Source organism: Dreissena polymorpha, chromosome 12 (assembly GCF_020536995.1).
Source record: "Dreissena polymorpha isolate Duluth1 chromosome 12, UMN_Dpol_1.0, whole genome shotgun sequence".
Lineage (NCBI taxonomy): Eukaryota > Metazoa > Mollusca > Bivalvia > Myida > Dreissenidae > Dreissena > Dreissena polymorpha.
In genome coordinates, this window is record NC_068366.1 from 19256448 (window position 1) to 19273596 (window position 17149).

The window sequence follows — 17149 nt, forward strand, 5'->3', positions numbered from 1 at the left end:
TTCACATGTGCTTTTGAATCGGATGTGGCTGGTAATATTTATAATGGAGTCAAGTGGTCTTTTAATCCAATATTCTGTTAACAACAATATTGGATAGCTGGTTGAATATGGCGCTTCCAGACAAGGTGATAGGGTGGAACTATTGAGTGTTTTTAAGGTGTTCTTTTGAGGCAAGGGCTATTTTATAGCTTCTCTGTAATTCTAATTTTTTGCTGCCTGACTTTATATATTTTTTCCCTGCCATGATTATAATGGTGGAAGGGCATGTAGTGTTACATATGTCTGTGTGTTGTGTGGGACATTTAGTGTCCAGCTCATAATAATCATACCAAGACAACATGATGCGTGCAACTGCCATGCAGCTTGCTTCAAGGTCAAGGTCGAGGTGGACTCTTTGATTTTTTGCATATTCTGGATAGTGTTTATAGTAAAAGTATTTGTTGGCATGTCTGCTCAACTTTCTCTTTCATCATGGGATTTCAAAATAAATTGTGCACAAATGATCATCATATCAAAACCAAGTGCTGCATGCAGCAACCATATAACTTGCTTAAATAAATGTCAAGGTCACAGTAAGATACTTTGAGTTTGTGCATATTTTAATATTTGCAATAACTTTGTCCTGCTTTAATATGGGACTGCTAAATAAATTCTCACAAATATTTATATCAGAGCTCCAGATAAGGGTCGTATTTTCTTAATTAGGAATTATTTTCAAGTCCGTTATGTATTTATTTTAAAATTTTGTCGTACCATTAAAATTACAAAATCAAGTTACGAAGATATTTTTACATAGGTTTGTATGGATTTTTATTGAGTTCTTTTCGCGTATTAAAGATCTTTTCGGTGCTTATATAGAATGGTTATCGGGTTTGTTTAACAAAGCGCATTTTTTCCAATAAAAGCGGAGTGTACAGTCTATCTGTCAAAAATCAATTGCGGCGCCCAGAGAGCGTCCTAAAAAACTGCAAAGCGTGCAAAAACACACTTTTAACTTATTGTACGCAAAGTGAGCTGAAGTTGAATGTTAAGAAAGACATTATAGAAAAGATCTTATACGATGTTGTATGTTCAGTTGCCGACACAGTCAGAAAAGCTATACAAAAATGCGACATGACGGGTCCAAACTTAAACAACAAAAAAAACATTGAACGAGTGGAAGGGACAATTCCCGTGGCTTATCGTTAAAAAGATTGAAGGGGAGACCCGTTTTAATTGTGAAATATGTAAAAATTCATCAAAGGCATGCAATCTAAGCACAGTTTGGGCATATGAAGGTATTTGAAAAATAAAATTGTATAATACTGAATAGACACTGTTGAACTCGTATAAATAAAGTTGCTTAAAGTATATTTATTTTGATTTTTTGCATGAAAATAACCATTATTATTTATATTTGATCATTTAGAAAAGTTAAGAATTATTTTCCAAAATTTAGTAGTAACATTAAGAATAACATTTCATAGTTTAGAATTCATTTTGAAAATCTGGTAGTAACGTTAAGAATTTCAAAAACCTTATCTAGAGCTCTGATTATATCTTGATGATGTGTTGCGTGAAAGAAGGATTCCTGTTGCATCAATGTCAAGGTCAAAGTGGACACTTTTTTTGTGCATAGACCATAGATGGAATAAGTAATAGTAGTTATGATCATGTGACTGTTAATAGTGTATTAGCAAAATGTTTCATCATGTCAAGGCAACATGATGTATGCACCAACTGTTCTTAATAATTTTTTTCATGAAACTTGAAACATGGATAGATGGCAATATGGACATTATGCACATAATTTCATTTCGTTCCTACGTCAAAAATTCTGGTTGCTATGGCAACAAATAGACTAGAAATACTGCTGAAAATGGTGGTTTTCTGGATCCTGCGATCACTTTAAAAGTTCTTAATATTTTTTCATGAAACTTGAAACATGGATAGATGGCAATTATAATAATGGACATTATGCACGTCATTTCATTTTGTTCCTACCTAAAAAATTATGGTTGCTATGGCAACAAATATACAAAAATCTGGAATATCTAACAATGGTGGAGCCAGTAGGGGACTTATATTGCTTGGCAATAGTCTTGTTACACACTGTTCTACATTGTACTGTTAGTAGTTGATCAATGGTATTGTTCACTTCACAACTCTGTCATGATTAGTTTTGTTATATTTTATTAAATGACATTGTTCATACTTGTTGTTAACATTGTTTTAAAATAAATTTTTTAAAAACAGATGCTTCTCTTTCCAAAGTTAAGGTCATTTTTTATGCCCCCTTCTTTGAAGAAGAGAGGGTATATTGTTTTTGGCCTGTCTGTCATTCTGTCCCAAAACGTTAACCTTGGTTAAAGTTTGATAACTTGCAATATTGAAGATAGCAACTTCATATTTGGCACGCATGTGTATCTCATGGAGCTGCACATTTTGAGTGGTGAAAGGTCAAGGTCATTCTTCAAAGTCAAAAGTAAAAAAATACAATCCAAGGGAAGTAATAAGCTTTAAAAGGGAGATAATTTCTAAACCTGCCAAATGATATATTGAAATTTTATTTCAAAGCGGCGCAATAGGGGGCATTGTGTTTCTGACAAACACATCATTGTTTCATTTTTTGTATACATTTGTTAGTTATGCACAATAATCAGCTGTCAAACTATTGCTCCTTCTATTGCAATTATGACATAAAAAAGTTATAAAAGATTAAATTTATATTTAACAATTTAAGTGATTTTGCATAATTGGCTTTTGTCAATTCTAGTGAATGATTTAGGGATAAAATTATGCTTCACTCTTCTGGTTTTGCTGTGTTTGTAGAAGATTTCCAAATAATCTTTAAGTTAAAATATAACTAGATATAATTATGGTGTTGTATAATTACTGAAATCTTCACTGTATAATAAGTCACATTTTAAGGTCAAGTAAATTTTTGGTCTAAACATTATTGAAAATTTTCTAGAAAAAGTCAGACTGGACAAGTGGATTTAACCTTTTCCCATCTAACTCAGAAGCTAAGTGAAAATGGCTATTACAAACAGCATTAAACCAGAACAGCCTGTGAGTCACTCTTGGTCTGTTCAGGTTTTATGCTGTTAGCTGCTTATTAGTAACTTAGGGTTGGAAAGGAAGCCTGGAAGTTTAACAATCTAGTAAGAAAGGTCTTGAATTAATAACTAATTATTTAACTTTTTTAGGGACTACACATATGAATCAAAATACATATCTAAGTGGTAAAGGGTTCAAAGTTAGTTTCAAGCACTGAGGATCATTCTTTTAACATAATGTTCTTTTGGAATTAATTAATTGTGTTATGTCATGATGTTTAAGGCTATTGCAGGTATGGAGTTTATGCATCTGGAATTGCAATGGTTTGGTCTGTTCTTGGGATTGTTTGTGTGTTCCAACAGGAAGGTGCTTTTGGTCCTGAATTGTGTCCTTTGGGTATGGTGCAGGAAGGCTGGTGTTGGAGCTGGTTGGATGAAAGGATGGGGAAGGTTTAAATTATTCAAAAGACATTAGTAAATTGGTATGCTGGTTGCCCATTTGAACATGTTTTTTGTAGCCTGTTTTTCAACCAATAAAGACATGTGATTAAGATAAGGACACTTAATGAATATATATATGCAAAGTGGTAGGATTAAAAAATAAGAGATAAGTGTTATTATAAGAGAATTGTTTAACCTATTTTTATTATGTGATCTATTTTAAATTTTAGGATCACTATATTGGTTTCATGCAATATCTGTTTCCTGCAAGAACGCTTTTTTAATTGTGATACTAATGAATTATCATTTTGATAACAATGGTTAATACTCCATTGTTGCTATTTCATTTCTATCTATGTTGAGCTTTCCTGGCAGCTTATTTTTATGCTGTTTTAAGTCATTGCAATAATTTGATTGCCTTAATTAACTCTTTCAGTGCTGGAACCGAATTTTGAAGGCAATTGCAAACAGTTTGGATCCAGATGAGACGCCACAAAATGTGGCGTCTCATCAGGATCTAAACTGTTTGCTATTCTGATAGTATTCTTTGAAAATAATGAAGAAAATGCAAATTTTAGAAATTTAGCAGACAACAAATTTTTCTTCAAACTTTATAATGTTCTCTTATAATTGATATGATGTGCTAAACTTGCAATAGAGTATGTCTAGATGTCTCTCGTAAATTGCCATTGGTGGGTTTTAATTGCTGGGTAATTAGGGGTTAACTTGGACCAATTGTCTTTGGAATGTATGGTTTCCCTTATCATCAGTGCTGCATTATAGTTGCCCTACTGGTATCCATTAGATCTAATAATGATACCAGAATGCTAAGGACTTGTGCTGATTTCAGTTTCAATGTTTGTTGATATTGTACAGTGATTAACCCTTTGCATGCTGGGAAATTTGTCGTCTGCTAAAATGTCGTCTGCAGAATTTCTAAAATTAGCATTTTCTTCTATTTTTTTCAAAGAATACTATCAGAATAGCAAACAGTTTGGATCCTGATGAGACGCCACGTTCTGTGGCGTCTCATCTGGATCCAAACTGTTTGCAAAGGCCTTTAAAATTCGGTTCCCGCACTGAAAGGGTTAAATGCTTATGGATTGTACTTATGTGTTTAAGGCCCTTTTTTCTGGTTTTTGTTACAGGAACAAATGATTGTTGAATAAATACTGGAGTGATTTGACATTACTTTTTAAACAAGAACAAAAACAGCAAGAAAAATAGACTTACCTTTAGTGCAATATAAGCATAGTGGTGTAAACGTGGTTGTGGAATACAGAGAAATATGAAAAAGGATTTTATTTATTGATTACATGTAGTTCATGAGCGTTGAAGGTCACTGACCATGTACAAGGTGAAGGTCAAGTGGTGGGACACTGACCTTGGCACACCAGTGGACACAGTTGATATTGACAATGAGGATTCTTATTTAGTTGTTGGTAAGGTTGTTAGTGTTGTGGTTGTGTTTTTTGTTCGAAAGTGAAGTGTTGATATCCTTAATTTTCACATCATTTTACAGTTCTGGTCTTTGGAAAATGCTCCCTAAATCAACGTACAACAGTTAGTCTCACTTTCCTTGACCATGAAAATTACTAAAAAAATATGTTCTATATAGTATCTTGTCTAAATAATTAATTGTCTTATCTTTTGAAAAACACAATTAATATGCCCCTTTAGCTATAAAACTCTCCTAGGGGTGGGGGGAAAGGGGGTTGAGGAGCCTACGTTCAGATACAAGAATAATTAAAGGTCTTCAATTTATTCTGAAAATTGTCCGATCAAAGAGAATGTATAATCAGGTTCAATTAAGAGCAATCTTTGTGCTTGATGTTTACCTGCGACCTGCCTTGCTCAATTACATATTCTAGCTGTCATACATTATTCACACCTTGGTTCCATGGTGTTGACAATGATGCTATTGATAGCCTGTGGCAGGGGAACTTTAACCTGCTTCATTTGATTTACGTTGCATATGTAGGATTATTATACAACCAGATAAACGGATTTATGACCAAGTTTATTGTAAAATTATTTGAAAGCGCTTTCATGCTATGTAAAATGTGTAATTTTTATCACGTGAGAAATAACTTTTTTATGTGTTACTTGTGATTGATTTGTGATAAATTGGACTTTACAACTTATAGTTTATTTTAAACCGTATTCATTTAGACTGTGAACAAGTTTTTGTACATGTCAATCATGGGACCATAATTAAACAATTAGCTGATTAGAAAAACTAGTATTACAGGGAAATTAAGTTAAGAGGGAGAAGTGCATAATTGATGAACAAAGAATTTTATCACTGCTTCCTCTGCAACTCTGAAAACACTGCAACTTCACTTTCCTTATCCCTTTCCCACTCAGAAGCTTTAGTGAAAAAGGCTCTGTGCAAACAGCATAAAACCAGAACAGCCTTCGCAGTCTGTTCAGGTTTTATGCTGTTTGCTGCTCACCAGTATTTAAGGGTGGTTGGAAATGAAGCCTTTAAGTCTTGAATCTAGTAAGGAAGGTCATAAAGTAAATTAAACTTTCTGAGGGACTACAAATGGCTAATTAAAATTCATATCTAAGGGGTCTAAAGCGTTAATCAGATCAGAAAGTGATATTTGACAAATAACATTAATTTGACTCACCACACAACAATTTTTTATAGGTCACTTCTGTAAGTTAATGTAATAATCATACCATAACAACTAACTGTATGGAAAAAAAAAATCTTGGGGACAAATTTGTTGGTAACCCTGCTGGACCATAGAGCAGTAATAACAGCTGGTGTAAATGAGTCAGTATTGATCTCATAAAGATGTCAGCTGACTTTCGTAGTGTAAGGGCAACTGCTGCTGCCATGTAATATTGTTATTGTTGCTAAATGGCATTGATTTTTGTTGTGGGAAAACTTGCTTTTTATGTCTTTTATAGCAAATTTACAGATTCAATTTGCTATCTTAATATTCATGTGAAAATATTGGTGATAACATGGTAGCTAAATAGCATGATCTATTGAAGTGATATTCACATTTCTAATTTATGTGAATCATAAAGTTGAAATATTTAATAACAAATCTTCACCACAAAACTTTCAAATGATATCTTTATTTAAACAAAAAATTTTTTCCCATGGATGAACAATTTTAGTTGTAAACCTTGAGTTAAAAGCATGCACTATAAGCAAAATGTTAAAGAAGGAGCATTCGGCCTTTTTTACATATCATTAGTACACAATACACATGTACAAGCTACTTTGCAGAAGATCCAAATTTGCAGTATGTAGCCAGGGGTTTGATCATGCAATGCGCAGTCCAACAAAAAGTGTTGCAAACAGCATAAAACCAGAACAGCCTGCAGTTTTATGCAGTTTGCTCGCAGCGCATCAGTTTCTAAGGGTTGTAAGTGAAGACTTTAAAACTATAATCTAGAAAGAAAGAAAGGTCCTTAATTAAATTTGGTTTGCAAGGCACTACAAACACTTCAAAATGGGTTTGTAAGCAGTAAACGGTACTTAGTTAAGTCAAACTTACTATACATGTTTCAGGTGGCTTAGATGAAGACATGAGTGCGGGTACAGATGTTGACGGGGGGATGGATCACTCGGCTGAGTTGAGAATGGAAACAGAGAGCCCATCCTCTGAACTGGACAGACTCTCGCGTGACAACAGTGACAATGACTCCATGAAGTCTGGAAAGGAGGGCATGTATGTGATAAATGCTGGCAAAGAGCAAACTAACGGTGAACACATTAATAATTATACTGACAAGGATAATGACAATAATAATAGTGTGAGTGTTACAAATGGTGCGCAAGACGATATAGGTGAATTGGATTCTAGTAAAACAAATGTGATCAAGAAGAAAGATAGAAGGGTCACCGATAGTTTTTTGTTGGAAAAACGCCCTGCAGAAAACAAAGTGAAGCTTAATGAGTCATTTAGTGAAAGCCGGCCTTCGTCCGTTGCTAGTTCTGGAAAAAGTGGCACACCGAGTAAAGATACGAAAGGTATTTTAAATTTTGCTGAAGCACCTCTGGTTTAATTTGATTGCTGTGATTTGGCTTTATACGATTTGGATTTTTGCTGCTGTGGAATGGCTTAATACAATTTGGATTTTGCGTATGAAATGCCAGAAATATCATTAAATTGGTTTGGTTTGAAAGTTTTCTTTTGCAAACTGTGTGGCTTTTCACGGAATGAACCAAATGATCATATTGGACTGATAAATTTTATGACTAAAGTTGCGTTTGTATAAATTTGTTTCTTCTAATATGTTTTACTAAAATTGACAAAAATTCTCATATTAGTACTGATATTCCTGAGATTGCCAGAAGCAACCATGGTCGAAATAAATGTTTAATACTTGATGCAATCAGCTATGGAGAAACTTGAAATCATAAACTTCAATGTAATTTATTTTCTAAGCACACAAAATTAATAGGTGTGTATAATGGTCAGCATTTTGGTTATTTACATGTGACAAGGCTTTGAATGCCTCATCTTATTGCATGAAATTCTTTGAATTATCAGTTAGTTACTGATGGCTTCTGACTATCTCAACCTTTTCTTACAATTTTCAATTCCAACCTGATCATTTTCTGTTTGTAACCACTGCGCTTGGCATACCCTTGACCGCTCTTCTGGGATTGCAAGGGAGAGAACTGTTGGTAATAACATTATTCAAGGGAGACAAATTCTAGACCACCCCTGAACAGCCTGCAATGAAATTATGTCAAATTGCCTTGGCTTTATGAGTGGAATAAAGCTTTTTGCAGTACCATTGTTTTTATGTCCCCCACCACTATAGTGGGGGACATATTTTTTTGCCCTGTCTGTTGGTTTGTTTGTTTGCCCCAACTTTAACATTTGCCATAACTTTTGCAATATTGAAGATAGCAACTTCATATTTGGCATGCATGTGTATCTCATGGAGCTGCACATTTTGAATGGTAAAAGGTCAAGGTCATCCTTCAAAGGTCACAAATATGGTTCAAAATCGCTCATTAAATGTACACTTTTGCAATATTGAATCTAGCAACTTGATATTTGGCATGCATGTGTATCTCATGGAGCTGCACATTTTGAGTGATGAAAAGTCAAGGTCAAGGTCATCCTTCAAAGTCAAAGGTCATATATATGGGACATAGTGTTTCACAAACACATCGCTTGTTTTAAAGTTTTATTAGTAAGATATGAAATATTCATTATATTTAGTTTTTACATGCTCACACCTTCATAATCTTCAAGACAGTGTCAGTAGATGTTTATTCGACCAAGTTTAACATTTTTATGTCTGCGCTGAAGGCGAATATAATGTTGGACATTTTTCATGTTAAAAATATACTAATATGAGCAAAAGTTAACAAATGTGGCTACCATAATCGCAAACATACAAAATAATCCTTGCATGTTATTTAGATTTCACCAGGTCCAGGGTATGCTAAACAAATGTAGTAACACATCATATACCATCATAGTCTAGCTCCTACCTGTTTTTTCTCTAGGGGATGACTCCAAAAAACTCTACATGATATGGAGTGGAAAAGCTGGCAAGTATTTTCAATATCCTACAGAGTTAACATGTTTAACTATCCATTATATAGCTTTGTTGTGGTAAAACTGGGCTAAATGCATGTTCATAAAGTGCAGTCCTCACAGGCTAATCAGCGACTACACTTTCTGCTTTTATTGTATTTTTTGTTTAAAGGAAGTCTCTTCATAGCAAAAGTCCCGTTTAGGCCGAAAGTGTAATCTGTGATTAGCCTGCGCAGGCTGCAGAGGCTAATCTAGGACAAAACTTTACTGACATGCATTAAGCCCAGTTTTCCTAGGAAGCGGCTCATATAAAACTATCAATTATTACTCACGTCACTATATATCGAGTGTTAAGATAGTAACTATTGTATCTCATATAGAAATGTAGAACAAATACATCAGTTTACACTCAAATCTAGGTGTTGGGTATAATGTGTTTGCTTTGGTGCACACTTGAACTATATTGTTTTTTAAACTAAAATTATTAGAATGACGAATCATCAACCCCTTGATTCCCGAATAATGTAGTAATGTTTGAATATAAATTATAATGAATATAATTAAGAGGAGCATTAATTGGTTAAATACCATTTCACTAATGAACGTTTGCTAATGTAATATTACTTGAACAATAATTATTCTATACATGTACGTAGGACAAGTAAAAATGTAATACTTTAATTTGATAATTTAAAGTCAGTATCTTAATTCTGTCATTTTAAATTGTTATTCTTAATACAGTGAGCCTGTATAATGCTCGAATTTTAATGTAGAATATCTGAACAATTTTTACAGCATGTCATTGTCTGTTGTATCTTATTTGACTATGACTCTAAACTAACCTATTTATTTATATTTAATGTATATGGTGTTCATTGTATCCAAATTGTTATGCTATCTCGAAAAAAACAGGCCAAATGCATGCGTGTAAAGTTATATCAGCACAAATGAGGCCATCCTTAAAAATTCTTTTGTTTGGCATAACCCGACCAACCCACTAAAATCGGCCCGACTGAATTTTTTTTTGTTACTTTCAAAAAAAAATTATTTTTGGCCGCCGAAAATTCTTTCCACTAAATTTTTCTTTTCCGCTTTTATCCTTTTCGGTTATTTGCGTCATTTAATTGAATGCTCTTTCAAGCATATCTAGAATAGCAATGAACAAAACGCGTACCGGTATTTATTTGAGTCGCCTATTTATTTGACACATGCATATGCAATTAATTAGACTTTTAAATACAATTAAACCGCTCCTGTTATTCTCGTATCCCTTTTATTAGCTCATCTATTTTTTGAAAAAAAATTATGAGCTATTGTCATCACCTTGGCGTCGGCGTCGGCGTTGGCGTTGGCGTTGGCGTTGGCGTCGGCGTCCGGTTAAGTTTTGCGTTTAGGTCCACTTTTCTCAGAAAGTATCAATGCTATTGCATTCAAACTTGGTACACTTACTTACTATCATGAGGGGACTAGGCAGGCAAAGTTAGATAACTCTGGCGTGCATTTTGACAGAATTATGTGCCCTTTTTATACTTAAAAAATTGCAAATTTTGGTTAAGTTTTGCGTTTAGTTCCACTTTTCTCAGTAAGTATCAATGCTATTGCATTCAAACTTGGTACACTTACTTACTATCATGAGGGGACTGGGCAGGCAAAGTTAGATAACTCTGGCATGCATTTTGACAGAATTATGTGCCCTTTTTATACTTAGAAAATTGACAATTTTGGTTAAGTTTTGTGTTTAGGTCCATTTTATTCCTTAAGCATCAAAGCTATTGCTTTCATACTTGCAACACTTACTAACTATCATAAGGGGACTGTGCAGGCAAAGTAATGTAACTCTGACTGGCATTTTGACAGAATTATGTGCCCTTTTTATACTTAGAAAATTGAAAATTTGATTAAGTTTTGTGTTTAGGTCCACTTTATTCCTACAGTATCAAAGCTATTGCTTTCATACTTGCAAGATTTATGAACTATCATAAGGGGACGGTGCAGGCAAAGTTATGTAACTCTGACTGGCATTTGGACGGAATTATGGGCCCTTTATACTTAGAAAATTGAAAATTTGGTTAAGATTTATGTTTTGGTCACTTTACCCCTAAAGTATCATAGATATTGCTTTCATACTTGGAACACTCACAAACTATCATAAGGGTACAGTAAAAGGACAAGTTGCATAACTCTGGTTGTCATTGTTACGGAATTATGGCCCTTTTTTGACTTAGTAACTTTTAATATATGGTTAAATTTTGTGTTTCGATCCACTCGAAGTATCAAGGCTATTGCTTTCAAACTTCAAATACTTACATGCTATCATGAGGTTACTGTACCTGGCAACTTGAATTTTACTTTGACCTTTGAATGACCTTGACTCTCAAGGTCAAATTATTAAATTTTGCTAAAATTGCCATAACTTCTTTATTTATGATTAGATTTGATTGATACTTTGATGAAACTACTCTTACCTGACATACCACAATAGACTTCACCCAAACCATCCCCCGTGCCCTCCCCCCCCTCCCCCCCCTCCCCCCCCCCTAATTTTTTTTTTTTTTTTTTTTTTTTTTTTATAAGATCATCTCACAAATGACCACCACACCCTCACACTATACCCCCACCCCACCCCCCCCACCCCCCCCCCCCAATTTTTTTTTTTTATTTTTTTTTTTTTTTTTTTTTTTTTTAAGATCATCTCACAAATTATCACCACACCCTCACACTATACCCCCCCCCCCCCCCCCCCCCCCCCCCCCGATTTTTTTTTTTTTTTTTTTTTTTTTTTTTCGCTTTTTTGGAAGATAATGTAATAAATGTCCACAACCCCACACTATACACCCCTCTTCACTCCACTCCTCCCTCCTTTGTGATTGAAAATGAGAGTCCCTTCACCTTTAAAAAGAAAATAGATGAGCGGTCTGCACCCGCAAGGCGGTGCTCTTGTTAAAATACGCTGCTGTTGTTCAGGATAGTTTGGGAGTAAAAAAACAAATTAATTAATTATCACCGTTCAATTCAATTCAGCAATCGGCAGAGATGTTTAATATTATCGCCATATGACTAATTATTTAATTATCACTCTTTAATTCAGATCGGTAAATATTCGGTAGAAAGATAAAAAGTGGTCAGCTTATAAATATTTATTGACGGATATTGTCACGTTTTTGGTTCATTTGCTTATCTCTTTATATGACTTTCCGACCGGTCGCTATTTTGGAGGCAGATGGCGATATTAAATGTGTATTCAAATTATACAACATCTGTGCATGAATGACCCAATATTATCCGATAGCTCCACCCGTCCTCACGTTTCATTCGACAACGTCATGTCATGTGTAAGCTAGCTCAATTCTGATTGGCCAGCTACCATTTGCACTTCATTAACAATAAGGTCAAGCAATGTCTAATCGGGTACAGACTGCCATGCAGACCGGGTTTTGTTAACTGTTCGAATTGCGAACACTTTCATTAAAACAAAGCGACAAATATAGAAAACCAGTCCGGATTAAAATGGCGAATGTTTTCAACGAAATTTTTCTAGATATTCGCATTTTCGCAATTTAGATTTTTCTTGAGCCAAATTCCCAATATTTTCGCAAATAACTCAAATGGCGAACGACAGCGCGAGCATTGCGAACGTGTTATTATTGGAATAAATGCTCACTATTACAGGGCTCGCGCTGTTGTTCCCCATTTGCGAAAGTATAGCGAATTTGGCTCAAGAAAAATATTATTTGCGAATATGCTTAAATCTCGGTAAATTTCATTGAAAACATCCGCCATTTTAATCCGGAGTGTTTTCTTTTAACTATTTTTCTCTTTGTTTCCATGAACAATTTGAAGCGCATATGGTAGCTGGCCAATCAACATTGAGTTCGCTATCGGGTAATATTGGGTCATTTATGCGCAGATAATGGAATACACAGTTGATATTGTCGTCTGCCTACAATATAACGGCCGATGGCAAAAGTCGTATAAAAAATAAGCAAATGAAAAGAAGCGTAACACTCAATAAATTATTTTTAAGCTGATCACTTTACAAATTTCTACCGACAATCTATCTGAATTAAAGGATGATAATTAAATAATTAGTTACATGTCGAAGATGTTGCACCTTTCTGTTCTTGATTTAAATTAAAATGTTTTAATTACTTTGTTGTTTTTTACTCACAAACTATGCTATTGTAAAGTAATATGTCAACCACATAGTATATTAATTATGTATTTGCTAGGTTACTTGTTTTCTTTTTCTGTAGTCAAACGATATGCACATTTTATTTCCTGTGCAAAATGCGTACAATTTTTCGGACTGTCGTTTTCAGATAAAGAATTTTTCGTCGATTATATAATATTTTCGAAGTTCTTTATAGAAAACATAGACTTACGAATACACGTGCGATGATACGGGCGGTGCAGAAAAATCTTTACCAGAGGCAGAAGAGTTGGAGCTTTATTTGATAATTACCTTTCAGTTTGGTATATGTCGGAGTTCAATGTCCGAAAAAAAAATTACTACAAAAAAAATTCCCCACCTACCTACCCACCCAATTTTACCTGGGTCAGGTTATGCCAAACAAACAATGTGTTGAAGTCAGAGATTGACCTGTGCAGTCCACAGAGTCAAAGCTGGGATGACACTTCCCCTTAACTTGATCTTTGTTTAGAAGAATGACTTCTTAAAAACAAAATATTCAATAAAAGCAGAATGATTAGTCCTTGCACACGTGATCAGCCTTTGCAGTCTGCACATTGTTAATAAACACACTTGCATTGAGGCTGGTTTTCCCAAAGAGTGGGTCAATTATATTTGAGGTTAACCATTTAACAAATTGATACATACATGTAATCATGAACCCAGGAATTTCTCTACCATTTTCCAAACAACCAATGGCTATAAATCATAAAACATATTTTCTTTCATAGGGACCCGTCACAAAAAAAATATATTTAAAAAAATATTTATATATATTATATATAAATTTTTTTTTTTGTGTGTGACTGGTACCTATGTTTTCTTTGAAAAAGCTTGCAAGTCAATGTTGTGAAAAAATGTTTTTTTTACTTTATTTGAACATGACAGATCATGACAAATTTGGATATCCAGTCAGAAGGTATTATAGTTAAGGTCATGTGAAAATATTGCCATTTGTTAAAGAATTTTTTACTGCTGAAATAAACTGTGTGTATTTTATAATTACATATAAGCCAACTACCAGTTGAGACAGGAATCTTGTGAAAATATTGTGTGTTTCACAGATCAGATTACAAAAGTACTTATTGCATTTTATAACATGTTGGTATGGTTCAAAGAGCATCAACAAAATTTGACTCAAAAATATCCTTTGGGCTAGGGCATTTCCTTCTTTAAACCCATAAAATAGTTAAAAAAGAACAGAGGTTCTGACTAAGTGCATATCATTTCGCTTCAGATAATGTTGAGCAAGGGGAAACCACTGGCATAAAAGCTTTAATGATGCTCTCACACCATACTTAACTCTTAAACACTTAGATATGTATTTTGACGCATTTGTAGTTCTATAGAAAGTTTTATTTAATTAAATACCTTTATTTCTGAATTCAAGATTTTAAGGCTTCATGTCCAACCCTTTAATACTGATGAGCAGCAAACAGCATAAAACCTGAACAGACTGGGAGTTACTTGCAGGCTGTTCTGGTTTTATCCTGGTTGCAAAAGCCATTTTCACTTTGCTTTTTATGGTGGAAAGGGTTAAATTCATTGGGAAGTAAATCATTTCTTTTGTTCTTTACTTGCATTTCTGTTGTATACATTTTTACCTAGATATATAATGCCTTGCATTAGTAGATTATCCAAAGGACTCGTAGTTTAGATATATAATACTGACTCTTAAGGTACTTCTATTTATTATTCCTGCCGAAATTTTTTTCGGAGGGGATATAGTAATTGGTCCTGTCCGTCTGTCCGTCCGTCTGGCTGAAACTTTGTCCGGAGCATAACTCCAAATCTATTCAATGGATTTACTTTAAACTGAGAATATAAACAGATGGCAAATACGAGAAGTGCAGTGACCAAGAACCATAACTCTATCTACCTTAGTTTTTGAATTATCTCCCCTTTTATTTAACTTTAAAGTAATTTTTTGTCCGGAGCATAACTCTAAATATACAAAAGGGATTTACTTGAAATTTGAAATATAAACAGATGGCAACTAGGAGAAGTGCAGTGACCAAGAACCACAACTCTATCTACCTTACTTTTTGAATTATCTCCCCTTTTATATGATTTTAAAGTAAATTTTTGTATGGAGCATAACTCTAAATCTACTGAAGGGATTTACTTGAAACTTGAAATATAAACAGATGGCAACTAGGAGAAGTGTAGTGACCAAGAACCATAACTCTTATCTACCTTAGTTTTTGAATTATTTCCCCTTTTATATAATTTTAAAGTAAATTTTTGTCCGGAGCATTACTCTAAATCTAACGAAGGGATTTACTTGAAACTTGAAATATAAACAGATGGCAAGTAGGAAAAGTGCAGTGACTAAGAACCATAACTCTATCTACCTTAGTTTTGAATTATCTCCCCTTTTATATAACTTGTAAGTAAATTTTGTCCGGAGCATAACTCTAAATCTACTCAAGTGATTTACTTGAAACTTGAAATATATACATATGGCAACTAGGAGAAGTGCAGTGACCAAGAACCATAACTCTATCTACCTTAGTTTTTGAATTAACTCCCCTTTTATATAATTTTAAAGTTAATTTTTGTCCAGAGCATAACTCTAAATCTTCGGAAGGGATTTACTTGAAACTCCAAACTTAAACAGATGGCAAGTAGGACTCAGAAGTGCAGTGACTAAGAACCTTAACTCTATCTACTTTAGTGTTTGAATTATATCCCTTTATTTAATTTCCAAGTAAATTTTTGTCCGGAGCATAATGAATTATCTCCCTTTATTTGTTTTTACAAATATTATTCTACTCTCTAAAACAAATGTTGTCATACAAGCAAACACATTTCAGCGGGGATTTGGCACTACTGTGACAAGCTCTTGTTTTTAATAGAAACTAAAAGTTAATTATCGAAAGTCATCGAGAATTTTTTCAAATAAAGGTAATTATGGAAGAGCACAATGGGGGAGTCTTAAAATCCATTAAGCTAGAGAGAAATAACCTATTATTTCCTGCAGGAAATTTTTCTTAGGGCTTATTAAAGCTTCTTTGGTCTTTGTTCAGGTACATTGTGATGGATGATTTCTATAGGTAAAACCGATTGCTCTTAATCATGATGGAGATGATCTTCACAAAGGAATCCTAATTAATGAGAACAATAGTTATTTTCTTCTAATGATTAGACTTTTTTGTATCATACTCAGACTTTGGTATAAAAATGCTATCATCATTTCTGGGATACAAGACACAATTTTTTACCACAAATTGTTTATTAATATGTCCAGACGAATTGCCAGCCAAAACATATATGTTCATGCTAGATCAATCACAGTAACTATTGACATTTTGTAGTCAATAACAGTTTCGCTGGGGCTAGTAAGGGTTCCATCTTTTTAAAGACATTTATGTCCAACTATTGGTTTGTTGTTGTTTACCAGGCAGATTAGCCTCACACCATCATAATGATCAATGTAACATACATTCCTTTAATTATGAGTTTAATTTAAATTTGATGTTATTGTAATGTTTTGACTAAACTGTGAGCAGGGATTATATATTATGGTAACATCTATGTTTGAGAAAGAACAGCATTTTCTGTCCATTGAATTGTAAAATACTGTGATTTAAAAAATATATTTTTTTCATTTTGAGGAAATGATTCATTGTAATTATTTCACATTATAGCAATGACATTTGGTCCCTATATCATTAATTATATTAAAGTACTAATGTTAACATCTTAAATCATTTAAGTGTTGTGATGATTTCCATGCAAATGATTACAACAGCACGTGAACATTTAAGATTAAATAACTTGTATGACTTGAACATTATGTAATTTAATCATTCTTGAAACAAAGGTATCATATTCTTGAACAATCAATCATCATTTGTTTGCTTAAATTTTATTTCCGGAAAACAATCAGTAGTAATGGACCTTAATGTGTTTATAATAATCATTGAATCTCAAAGGTCATGCAGTTATATGTA

General features: G+C 33.7%; 1 protein-coding gene across 1 annotated transcript in view; it reads left to right on the top strand.

The window, feature by feature from the left end:
- LOC127852418 (ensconsin-like) overlaps positions 1-17149 on the top strand; it is a 91329-nt gene that overhangs the window by 12365 nt on the left and 61815 nt on the right. The window contains exons 2-3 of the mRNA XM_052386373.1: positions 7015-7476; positions 8974-9018. Coding sequence (XP_052242333.1) covers positions 7032-7476; positions 8974-9018 — 490 coding nt within the window. The 5' untranslated portion in view covers positions 7015-7031. The remainder of the gene's footprint in view (positions 1-7014; positions 7477-8973; positions 9019-17149) is intronic.